Below are 12,595 nucleotides of genomic sequence, written 5' to 3' on the forward strand. Positions count from 1 at the left end.
GCTGTGGAGCTGTCATCCCTAGGGATTCCTGTACTTCTTTTAGCAATAGAGAGGCCGCTGGAATGTAGTAGCGTCCATTGTAGAGGATGACGCCATGCTGGAGCCACGGCCTGGAGCTCAATAGTGGTGGAGGTGTTTTGGAGCTCACGGTCGTACGCAGCAGCTAGGCGAAGTTGTGAAAAGGCAGCCGGATCGACGGGGTCGGCGAGGTCGGAGAGCGCCAGGAGAATTGAAGGCGCCACTGCTGGAGAAGGTGTAGTCGGTTTGTCGTCCTCGTTGGTGAGCTGTAGGACGTCCAGTGCATGCTGGATTCCAGCAGCAATGTTGGTGTCGTGGAGGCCGAGTATGTTGGCGTCGCGTGTGTTGCGTTGGTGCTGTGGTCGACTCGTGGTAGCAGTGTCGTTGCTGGGGTGATGTAGGGTGCTGACATTGTCGCCGGCGTGGTTGGGGATGGTGCGACTCCCATCTCAGGTGAGAGGTGGGCGTTTGTCTCCCATAGATGATTTGGTTGGTTGTCGTTGTCGAGGAAGATGGGCTTGCTGAGGACGTGCGCCGCCTTGGGTGCGGCTGGTGCTGGGGCCTCCGGGGCACGGGCCAGGAGGATAGCCATCTCCATCTATCGCGGCCGGTGCTGCTCGACTGCCGCCTTGAGTATATCCTCAAGGTTGCAAGGTTGTTGACGAAGAAGCGGACTTGGTGGGGGTCGTTGGTGATTCCGTCATGCCGAACGGACACGGTGAAGGAGTCGATGTAGTCGTTCAGCGTGCCTTGCTACCGAGGAGGAGCCAGGTCGCCAAGCGTGTGCCAGCCAAGGTTTTCATTATCGGAAATAAAATTTTATCGGAGGTCATGGATAAATAGGATAAGCAAGATATATCGGAAATATCGGACCAAATTCAAAAAAAAATCAAATTGTTTTGAAAAAATTCCGTAGAATTTAACTTGAAACTATTTCTAAGCTATTAAACATCACTTGTTCATAGATAAAAACAAGAATAAAATATTATAGTGTGGGATTATCGCACGGCTGAATTTTGGTTGTCTGTGTGGAAGCAGGAAAAAAGGGAAAAATTTAGCCGATGTCAAATTTTATCGGACCCTGTGGATAGAAAGAAAATTTCGAAAATTTCGGTGAATTTCGGCCGATAAAAAAAACCTTGGTGCCAGCTCATGGGAGGGCTGATGTAGTTGTTAGCGTCGGGGGCGAAGTATCCCTCGTCCATTGCCTTCTTGTTCTCTGTCAGGTGTATGTACTGCAGTTGTTCTATTAGATGAAAGATTTCATACCCGATTGTCATGTTGTTGGGGGTACGTTGCCCTTTGAAGGAGAATGCGCAGCTGCTGAGCTGAGCCACGACGATGGATCTTTCACGTCGTTGTTCATAGAGAGAGATGACCTGTCGTGGTGTTGTTGGGGGATCGGTGGCGGTTCCGTTGCCGCCAATTGCAGCAACTATTGTGGGGGTACAGACGCCTTGAGGGGCATCCCTGGTGGTGGTGGAGTAGGCGCCTGTTGCGCAATTGGCCAGGTGGTCGACTGCGGTGTTGATGTTGTTGCGAACGCGTTGTTCGACACCTCTTTGACGATCTTTGGGGTGCCGGATGAGAGGGGTTCCTCCATCTTGGTGTTGACAAAGGATTTGTCGGCGGCGATCTTAACTTGTTGTGTCTCTGCAGCAAAGTTGTCGATGGCGGCGTCCAAATCTAATCTGGCTTGGACTCCGGTGATGGTGGCGCCATAGGGGTGGGCTTGCTCAATGCCCTCGGAGTTGGTGATGGCATTTCTGCGGAGGCGTGCCAGCTTCTCCTCGCTGGCCTTGAGACGTTGATCCAGTTGAGCGATCTCGTTGTTGTCCCCAATCTCGGTGGCGCGGTTGCTATCGAGATGGTCGATGGTGACGTGGTCACAGTCGCCGCCCTGCCCCCAAACGCAACGCGCGAAACACAGCACTCATCCACGAACCACGCGCTGCTCCGCCCAGCTCAGTGAGCTGCTCAGACTCGATCCATACCACCGATCCGGAGTCTGAGGCCACACCGTTCGTGGCTCCTCGCCATCGTAGGGCCACTAGCGGCGCGGCCGCCGGCATGTGCCAGCAGCGCTAGCACGTCATCGCGACGTGCGCCCGCGCGGGGAGCCTCGTCAGTAGGAAATGATGCTACACCGAACCACGAAATGAGGCACCAAGCATTGAGTCCTGATGGAGGAGTTACTGATGGAACATTAATAGGTGCGCTAGGCAGAGCGAACGATGCTGTGCCTGTGCTCAACTTCAATCAGATGACCAACGAAGGTAGGGGAGAGCCTCCTAGCATTATTGTTATTATTAGCTCCCTAGTTTATATACGGTGCACCGTCGATAAATGTTGAAATTGGAGAAGGATTTGCAGTGCAGCCGCCTAAACTGTGGTTTCCTCCTCAAACCGCAGAGCAGCAGAGTCCCAGCGCGGCAACGCGGGGCTGACGTGGCGCGACACGACGCGGGAGTCGAGCATCTCCACGATGACCGGCACCGTCACGCACCGGGGCACCTTGTACTGCCCGACAGACGCGCCGCGGGAGACGACGGCGTAGTCCGCCACCTCCTCGAAGGTGCCCGGCCGGACCACCCGGATCTCCAGCGCTCCGATGGAGCCCGTCGCCACCCGTGCCTCCCGGTACGAGTAGCTCAGCGCCTCCTCCATAACCAAGCAGCACCGCCCCAGCACGTCGCCGTCCACGGCGGCGGCGGCGGTCGAAGATGAAGACGAAGACAGCATACGCAACTCCCAGTAGACGACGTAGTGCCCCGGGACGGTCTCGGTGCACGCCCGTGTGGTGTAGTCCAGGACGGCCGCGCCGCGCGGGACGAGCAGCGCGGCGGCGGCCCGCCCCACCGCGCGCTGCAGCTCCGCCTCGTCGGTCCTCTCGACGTCCACGGACAGCGCCACGTTGCGGCGGCGCACGAACCGGAGCTCCGGCGCCGCGTTGTTGAACCCGGACACGCGGAGGACGTCGCCGACGCGGTACCGGTACAGCCCGCCATACGTGGTCACCACCAGCTCGTACTCGTGCCCGGCCTCCACGCGGGCCAGCTCCACGAGCTGGCTCTGGCTCGCCGCCGCGGCGCCGTCGTCGTCTGCGTTGTCCGTGGGCAGGAACTCGAAGTAGGCCATGTTGGGCATGATGGTGTAGGACGCCTCGGACGGCTCGCCGGACATTGGCTGGAGGTTGAGGACGAAGTAGCATTCCGATGACCCGTAGACGGTGGACACGATGGGCAGGCCGCCGCCGCTGAAGTAACGGAGCGTCGGGACGTACTGCGCCATGGTGCCGGTGCAGATGGCGTCCAAGTACTTAGCGTTTGGCCAAAGGCGTGTCAGGATGCCAGCCCAGCAGTCACCCTCCTCCGAGCCGCCGCACTCGGTCCGGATGAACCGCGCGAGGTCGGGGTCCGGCCGGAGCACGGCGTTGACGGCCTCGCACACGGACGGGTCAGTGACGCGCTGGGTTACAAGCGCGCCGGCTTCGATGTCGTCGGCGAGGTGGCTCCAGTTGCGCTGCAGGAAGGAGACAGCGCGGACGAGGCCGTACGCGAACGCGGCGCCGACGCGCAGCACGGCGCGGCGGTGGCGCAGGCCGCACAGCATCTGCGCGTACATGCTCTGCGACGCGTCCTCGCACAGCGCGGCCGCTGGCGGGGTCGTACGGCGGGCGCCTCTTGAACTGGTCGCTGTGCAGGAGGCTCGTCACCACGGTGCGCGCCGGCAGGCCGCCCGGCGTCGTCGTCCCCGACTTGACGAAGTGGAAGTAGAGACCAACGCCCTTGTCGAGCCCCGGCACGTGCCTGCGATCGTCGCGTGTTCAGTTTAAATCGGGAGCACGTCAGCACGTACATGAGTGAACTCATGATGAATGAACTGTTACTGGTTCATGACTGCCGTGATGAAGCTGTGGAGCAACATGCGGCGGTGGAGCTCGTCCTCCACGGCGGGGATCAGCTTGGGCTCGCCGCCGGTGGTGCCGGTGGTGACGATGAGCTCGGAGATCGGGTGGCCGGGGCCCGTCAGGACGGGAGACGTGTCGCTGCATGTTGGCGACGCGCAGGATGTACGGCTTCAGGTCTTCGTACGTCACCACGGGCACCTTGGCACGGAAAGTGGCGCGGTCGGCGGCGCCGGCGGCGAGGCCGCATCTCGCGAGGTACTCGGCGGCGCCGTTGCGGGCGAGGATCTCCGCCAGCACGCGCCCCTGAACGGCGTCCACGTTCGTGGTCATCTCCTCGATGCACTGGAGCTTCTCCGCCATGTCCTGCTTCTGCATTGCCGGCGGCGAGGAGCGACGAGCCTGCTGGGCTCTGAGGCGCGGCGACGTTCGTTGGTCGGCACGTCGGTCTTTCAATAGAATTTGTGCTCAACCCACAGATGATAGAAACTGTGAACGTTAGGCCTCGCCATGGAGCAAGACATTTATAGCCTCCCTCGCGTGATGTACTGTGAAGTGTGAAGCAGATCGCGTGATGTACTGCGAAGCGTTTGTTTTTTCCTTGCACCGTGGAGCAGATTGAAGCCAAGCAATGCAACAACTTTGCAGTGCCAATGATTTGTTGAGGGACCTTTTATAAAAGTACACCTATGCTGGTGCCCATCCATTCTTGTACGTTATGCCAATGATTTGTTGTGGAACAAGACTTTCGGGTACTATTGTTGATATCTCACTTATATGGTACAATACCACTGTTATAAGTACGTATACACAACTTCCTATATAGATCTAATAAAACTATTTTGCTCATAAAATTCATCTTGTGAATTATGGTATGAGACCGTTGGTCAAGTACGTGATTGACCTGTCGAAACAAAATACACAATTTCGAACGGAGCGAGGGAGAGCGGAAGGATATGATGATCATGACTGCTTTTTTTGCGTCCACGTGCATGGTACGTAGGTAATACTGCACATTGATCAATCAAGCTTGGCGCATCAATGCACGGTACTATGGTAGGCATGTAGTATGCCGGCCAATTAGTTGATCACTCAATAAAACTCTCTTTTCATGCTAAGAAATTAAAAACTCTCTTTGCATTGAGGAGGATCCGTAGGGCCCTTTGCTTGGCGAAAGGAGATAGAATTCATTTAGCCTCGACAAGATAAGGACCGATGATATGTTTCGTGGTCATATTCATTAAAGCAAACAATACATAACGCTTTGTATTAACGCCTGCCGCACATTGGCACATGGACGTGGTTCAACTCATTTTCGTAAGGGATGATATCATATTTCTCAAGTCGATCTCGCCTAGAGCGACTTGCATTGCATTATCTAGTGTTCAATTTAAGCAAACAATAATATGCCTGTCGCACATGGACGTGGTTAACTTCTTTTCTGATACGTCCATGTTATGGACGAGGCGGGGTTGGTCCGACAGACGGAGAGGGACGCCTCGCCACCGCCGTCGCTGTTGCTCCCTCCTCCCTCCTCCCCGCGCAATGGCGCCGACATCCTCGCGCTGAGCGAGAGCGAGCCCCCGGGGGTCGACCTCCGAATCCGCGCTGCCGTCCCGCAGGTGAGCTCGTCTCCTTGCTGCTGCTGCTCGCTCTCCGCCCGGCCCGGGGTGTGTGCTGATGCGTGTTCCCAAGCAATCCCTGCACTAGTGAAATGCCGCCGGGTTCCATGTCGATTTAGGCGCTCGCTCCAGCTTGCTCATCTGCTTCGCTTTCCAGAGTATCTGTGCTCTTCAATTGCGAATTATCCTTCCTTCGATTCGCGCGCATTCCCATTTCCAAACCAGCTTGTTCAGCGCTGCCTGGCGTGCGTTCGCCGCTAGTGGGCTCCAGGGGGGACGCGGCGACGTACGTGCGGCCGAGCCGCGCTGGCTGCTGGCGGGGCGGCGCGACCCCACGCCCACGCCCGCGGCCAAGCCGAGGCCGAGCGGGGCCGTCCCGACGGCCTACTGACCGGCGGCTCAGATCCACACGGCGGCGCACGGGGAGAACTTCTCTCCCTGACTCTCTCTCTCTCTCTCTCTCTCTCTCTCTCTCTCTCTCTCATTGGGACACCCGTACCAACGGCCAACGAGGAAGAGGAAGGAGACGACAAACTTTCATTCCGATGGTTGGTTGCTCCGGCCTGGCTGTGTCGGGAAGGGGCTTCCTAGTGATTAGTGAAGCACAACATCAACCCACACTAGTGGGGAAAGGCAGCCGCTTTTGCTGAACATAGGGCAGCGTCGATGCGGCGGCTAAAATTAGGGTGTTTACTTTGACACATGCATGGATGGATAGTGGCCATAGGTTGTGTTTGCTGTTTCGAGCTCGCTACACCCCGTTCCTCTTCCATTATGCTTTATTTAATTTTAAACAGCTTCATTTATCCATTAGGCTACTACTAGTGAGCATGTTTTGATGGTAACCGATGGTGGCATGCCTGTATTTTTAAAATGTGAATTCATTGCCTGTTTTGTTCACCAGGGCATGAAATGGGCTGATGTAGTGTAGGTTGACTATGTCGTTCGTTCCAATTTAACTCATGTGTATGTGGGCAGTGTATGCTTTTCCTCGACTTATGCGTCTGCACTTGCAATGCAGTTGAAGACCAGGCAGCTGCTGTTCTCTACGTAAGGAAGAGATGGCCCATGTTTCGTTCCAAAGCAAGGATGTGGACGGCGGTATGTCCCGATGGTCCGAGTATCTAAGTGTTGAAGAACCCATTCCTTCGGCACTGGCAACCTGGAGGAACATGGGTGTTGATGGGCCGCAAGGCTCTTCTGCCGGTAGCCACAAACATCTTCAGATGGAGCCGGTCGTTCAGCTGTCAAAGGTTGCGGAAGGCTTGCTGGCCAAAATGTACCTGCTGAACAGCATCCTGGACTATCCAGATCCAAACACGCACACGTTCTCAGATTCATTTTGGAAAGCTGGTGTCTTTCCAAATTTCCCAAAAATTTGCATCACGCTGTCAAAAAAGTTTCCTGAGCATCCAAACAAGCTGCAGCTGGAAAGGGTAAGGATTCAGTTTTCTTCAGCTGTTCATAGCTCATCTGGCTCCCATCCTAGAGTTCATTTAGTTTAATATGGTGGTGACTGGTGAGTCAATCACTCTGATGCTTTGCAGGTAGATAAGTTTGCTCTTGATGCTTTAAACGAGAATGCTGAAGGTTACATGCACAATCTTGAGCAGTGGATCCTGGTATGTGCCAAGCATATAAACAAATCTGAACCTTTAGGGTAAACCCCCACTCTTTCTGTTAATGAAAAATGTGTTGCAATCCAAAACATATGTGTATGGTATCACCCAAGTCTGTCCAAACTGTGGAAAATGGATTGCATCAATTGATCTATGAGTTTTACTATATTCTGCTCTCACTGAGTCACCAGGTCATGGGTTCGAAGCAGCTTCTTCGTAGATTTTGCTGGGGAAAGGCTTGCCTCGGTTTATCCCGTCCCCAGAGCCCACTCATGTGGGAGCCTCCGGCACTGGGTCTGCCCCCTGCTCTCAGTAACCAAGCATCTTTGTTGAACTTACATGACATAGTACCTCACCTACTCTAATTCTGTATGACTTATTGCACTGCTCATTTTCCATTTGTCGTTTCACCTGATATGTTTTCCAAATTTGGGTTCATCAGATATTGCACGGTCAGCCTTTTTTTTGGTAGCGTAACTTCGCTGTCCCTAATTCTGCATGAGTATCGAGCTTACTATATGAACCAGAAAAAAAAAAGCTGTACTTGCAATTTACAAAAGGCTTGTTACAATATATGCCAACAATTGGTACCGTAGTCCGTAGCTGGTGATGCACTGCCCTGAACTAAACGTTGTCTTTCTATGCCATAAAAGTGTATTTAGAAATTACTGACTTACTATTTTAGTTAATTATCTTCATTCCCATTGACGATGTTTTTCTTTCTCCACATTTTGCTTATTTCCTTCCAATTTTTCATCCTATCATTGCTTCTTGATTTGCTGGCATTTCGTGAACAAGCTTTGCGACTTATTTTGGATTTGAGCAGTACGGTCATAACATTGCTGGTAAGAGATCTCTTGGTCTTGATTGAAATAACCTGTCTTTATTGTCTGCATAATTGATTATGTTTGCATTATTTTCACAGCCACACCAGAACTCTTTAATTCTTCATGCTTTTATGGATCTGTTTTGTTCATTTGTCCGGGTGAATCTTTTCTCTGACAAGGTAACTATGTTCTTAATTTCATTATATCTGAAATATGTTACTACTCTAAATAGTAGTTTTTCCTCTTTTACCAAAATAATGTCCTACCTGAACTTCTGTTTGCAGATGCCAAGAAAGATGATCCTCCAGGTTTACAACATCTTGCACGTAATGCTAAAGGGTGGTCGTGATTGTGAGTTTTATCACCGGTATGGAAAATAAAAGTTGCTTCCACCTTTTAAAACCTTTTTTAATACTATGATTATATTGTCCATCGTAATTTGTCATTTCTATATGCCAGATGCTGGTGCAGTGGCGCGTTATAAAATTGCATGAAAACAAATATAGATCATTCTTTACTAGTTAATCATGTGTGTTAATATTATTCTTGATTATTGCTAAAATGAAAATACAACTATGCGTGCAGTACAAAACAATTCAAAATTGAAGGCCAACAGTCAGCCCGAGCATGCTGCTTTTTAAGTATTGGCACTTATGTAGTAAAAAAGAACAAAGGACACACGGGGTGGGGGGCTAAGTACCACTTATACTAGCAAATAACATGACCACTAACCACTATGATCATCCTGAACAGCATGTTTTCAAGTCGTCGAGTCGAACCTAGTCGCCATAGGACCGACTAGAAGACTAATCGCGATTAGTCGTCGACCAGGACGATTAGTCGAACCTAATCGACCCCTGGTCGTCCTATATATCAGGGTATATATACCTACTATATATATACCTATATATACTATATAGTATACACAATAAAGCAAGCATCAAGAGCATCTTTGTCTCCTACTGAGTTTAGGTGGTGACTTACTTGTGGAAGTTGTTTTCTTCTCTTTTCTACCATGTCTAGAGGTTCATATTCCTGTTCCAAACTCCATTTCTTTGCTGACTTGCTGCTGGAAGCCTAAAATACCAAAGAAGATCATAATTAGCAACACTAATGTAGTCTTGATCTTAACACAGCTCAACAGCAGCACTGCTGCAGTAGCAAGCACTGCCTGCAGTAGCAAATAACTAGCATTTAGCAAACAAGTTCAGTGCACATAAGCTAAAGTGTTCAAGTTCAGTACACATAAGCTAAACTGCTAAAGTGTTCAACACAGTCACAAACATTGACATCTAATTTAACAGTCCAACAAAAGTAGGCAACTAGCCATCTAATTAAGCAAATCAACATTAAAAGTGAAGCCTCCATCTCCATCTCCAGTTGGTCCATCTCCAGTTTCAGTTGGTGCAGATTCTTCATCCTCCTCCATTGCTATTGCTGAATCTACATGCTGATCTTGGTCTTCATCATCAACTTCATCAATATCTTGAGTCAGAGTCACTGTGTTCCTTGGACGCTTCCTGTTCCTAGCATAAGTACGCCTCACAGGGGCAGCAACAGCAGCACGAGTAGCAACAGCCCTAGGCAAGTTACGTCCCTCTAGACCCTGAGTTGTACCAATAGCCTCATCCACAACAGCCCAAGTCATAGCATCGCCAGCACCTTCCTGAACTGGTTCTGGTTCACAATTTTCATTGACCCATTCATTTTCCCAATGAAATTCATCAAGCAAGAGTGGATTGCATATCTTTCCTTTGGAACCCAGCTCTCTAATTTTTTTAAATCTATTTTCCATCTTGCGGTTGTAACTGACATATACCAGCTTATTTAACCTTTGGTGCTCTAATCGGTTTCTCTTTTTTGTATGGACCTACACAAAATATAATGCAGAATCACATATCAATATTACTAGTTTACTACCATACTTAATTACTCAGCAGTAGTACACTAGCACTTACAGCAGAAAATTCACTCTAACTACGCTCGCATCCAGATGCAGCGCAACAAAGGCTAACAATCCTTTTTGCTAAACATTCGAGCTCATATGTGAGGCCACCATATGCACCCCACCAAAGCACTGTAATTTCCATAATTCCATTTCAAACATAGAATTCCATTATTAGTTCATTGCTGATTGCTTTTAGAAAAAGGGAAGGAAATAGTTATTAGAGAACTTACTATGATTTTTTCTATCTCTGTCTCTTATTGCTCCTGGCTGTAAGAAGGATTCGCCTTCAGCCCTCTCATAGTCTTCTGCCTGCTTGCTTATCTTGTTCTGCTCCTCATCATTAGTCACCATCTTCCACATAATTTGATTAAACATGATTCTCAGCCTTCCTGCTTGTCTCCTATCCTTTTCCTTTAGGGCAAAGAACTTGCTTGGATTCAAGTATAGGGCTGCTCCATACAGCTGCTGCTCCATTTGGTTTTCCCATCTGTTGTCATAGTATTTTAGTACCTCTTTGAGTAAATCTGGTTTGCGTTGCAAAGAATCCTTGATTGCGGCCTTTGCAACATCCATGGCTGCCATAATCTCAGGAGCTGCTGGTGTCTCATCTCCATCTGCTATCCTTAGAGCTACAAGAAGTGGCTGTGAAGCTCTTAGGCATAATTCCACTTTATTCTAAAATGGCATTGAAAGGATAATGTTCTCAACTCACCGGCCTTCTTGAGTGGTAGAGAAACTGGTAGCATGCCATTCATCACTAACCACTAAATTCCTCAATCCACTTCTGTTCTTATGCAGGCTTGCCAATGTGAGAAATGAAGTGGCAAAGCGAGTTACAGCTGGCCTCACAAGATCTCCTCCAATCTTGTTTCGCATTAGATCTAGAACCCTCCCATGCTTGTACATAAATCTGGTCACCTTTTGTGCCATGTTGATGCAAGTGTGAAATTCCTTGATCTTCCCAATATCCCCCAACAACAAATCCAAGCAATGGGCTGCACATGGTGTCCAAAATAGATGTGGGATCCTCTCTATTAAAAGCCTCCCTGCTGCCTTGAAGTTGACTCCATTGTCAGTGACAATCTGCACCACGTGTTCCTTCCCAACCTCATCAATTTGCTTCTCCAACAAGTCAGCCAACATATTCGCATTTGCTATCTCACTTGAAGCATCAACAGACCCTAGAAAGAAAGTCCCTGCTGGACTGTTAGCAAGGAAATTGATGAGATGGCGGTGGCTTGTGTCAGTCCACCCATCGGACATTATGGTGCAACCATATTCCTTCCAAGCCTCCTCATGCTTCTTCCTCAACTCCGTGTTCTGTTCACAGCTCTTTCAAGCAGCGGAGTCCTAACATCATGATATGATGGTGAGCGGTACGCAGGACCATATTGTCCAATTGACTCAAGCAAAACTTCCCAGCTTCTTGAATTAATGACGTTCAATGAAATGCGATTCTCATAAAAGAAATCGGCAACATGATCATCAATAATTACTTTGGCCTCCTTATTTTTCCTTGTGCACTGCTCAAGTGTAGGTTGACTTTGCTTGGATTTGTGCCTCTCTGCAAATACTTCTGGTGACTTGCAAAGCATGGAACTCACTGACCTGGACTGTTTTTGAGTTGCTGGTTTTGCTGCAGCAGATATAGTGAAAGAAGTGATGGCAGCCTGAGCAATATTCTTCTTGGCTTGCTTAACTTTTGTTCCAGAACTTGGTACTGGTATAACTGTAGGTTCTTCTGCACCAGCAGCATCTTGTTCATCTTCATCTTCTGCAGGTACCTCCACAAGAACAGTCCTTGAACTCTTTTTCAGATAAACAGCTATCTCCTTCCTAACTATTGCTGGAGTATTAGGACATTTTATTGCATCTCCATACCCCCCAGCAAGGTGCTTGCTTGAATCTGCATATTCTGGATGGGACTACCTTCCTGCAAAATATGCACTGCACAAAGTCCTTCTTGGAAGGATCTGACCACCACCCATACTTCCATCCTGGGTCTTGAGATCTTGCCTTTCTCTTTGTGTCAACAACATGGGCAGCAAGATCTGGAGGTAGTTTTGCTATAGCCCTCTCAATTAGGGAAGGAATCTCATCTAGAGTAGATGAGGAAGCCGTGACAGTAGGATCTGACCCAACTGATGAATCTAGAACACCTCCTTCAAGGTCAGGCGGAGGCATGTACACTTCCACATTTGTACATCATCGGTCCACATCTGCAGAAGAACAACTTCTTAGGATGGACGATGGAGAGCCAGAGAATAGCAGAGGGGCAGCAGTACATCACAACAAGCAACCTAGCAGTTTAGCAGAGAGCCAGAGAGGCTGCAAAGTGAGGGATGGGGGAGGAGGGAAGAAGATGGAGAGGGGAAAGGCACATACCGTCGTCGGAGCAGCTCATCACGAAGAACGGCGACTGGAGGCGCACGGGGAAGACTGGAGGCGCGTGGAGCAGCAGCCGTCACGCACAAGAGAGAAGAGAGAAAGAGCAGAGCAGCAGCAGCCAGGAGAGGAGAGGAGAGCAGCAGCAGCCAGGAGAGGAGAAGAGAGCAGCAACAGCCAGGAGAGGAGAGCAGCAGCAGCCAGGAGAGGAGACGAGAGCAGCAGCAGCCAGGAGAGAAGAGAGAAAGAACAGAGCAACATCAGCCGTC

At 50.1% G+C, this 12,595-nt stretch overlaps 1 protein-coding gene and 1 pseudogene across 3 annotated transcripts in view; one reads left to right on the forward strand and one right to left on the reverse strand.

Annotated features, from left to right (window-relative positions):
- Positions 1 to 2,249: 2,249 nt before the first annotated feature.
- On the reverse strand, positions 2,250 to 4,385 carry LOC136508896 (indole-3-acetic acid-amido synthetase GH3.8-like; annotated as a pseudogene).
- Positions 4,386 to 5,385: 1,000 nt separating this feature from the next.
- The window catches only part of LOC136509535 (probable protein NAP1), a 41,429-nt gene continuing 34,219 nt past the window's right edge, over positions 5,386 to 12,595 (forward strand). For all 3 annotated transcript variants that reach the window (XM_066504302.1, XM_066504303.1, XM_066504304.1), the window contains exons 1-7: positions 5,386 to 5,547; positions 6,569 to 6,983; positions 7,095 to 7,169; positions 7,358 to 7,460; positions 7,965 to 8,011; positions 8,092 to 8,172; positions 8,278 to 8,360. In XM_066504302.1, coding sequence (XP_066360399.1) covers positions 6,609 to 6,983; positions 7,095 to 7,169; positions 7,358 to 7,460; positions 7,965 to 8,011; positions 8,092 to 8,172; positions 8,278 to 8,360 — 764 coding nt within the window. In that variant the 5' untranslated portion in view covers positions 5,386 to 5,547; positions 6,569 to 6,608. The remainder of the gene's footprint in view (positions 5,548 to 6,568; positions 6,984 to 7,094; positions 7,170 to 7,357; positions 7,461 to 7,964; positions 8,012 to 8,091; positions 8,173 to 8,277; positions 8,361 to 12,595) is intronic.

This window comes from Miscanthus floridulus, chromosome 15 (assembly GCF_019320115.1).
Source record: "Miscanthus floridulus cultivar M001 chromosome 15, ASM1932011v1, whole genome shotgun sequence".
Taxonomy (NCBI): domain Eukaryota; kingdom Viridiplantae; phylum Streptophyta; class Magnoliopsida; order Poales; family Poaceae; genus Miscanthus; species Miscanthus floridulus.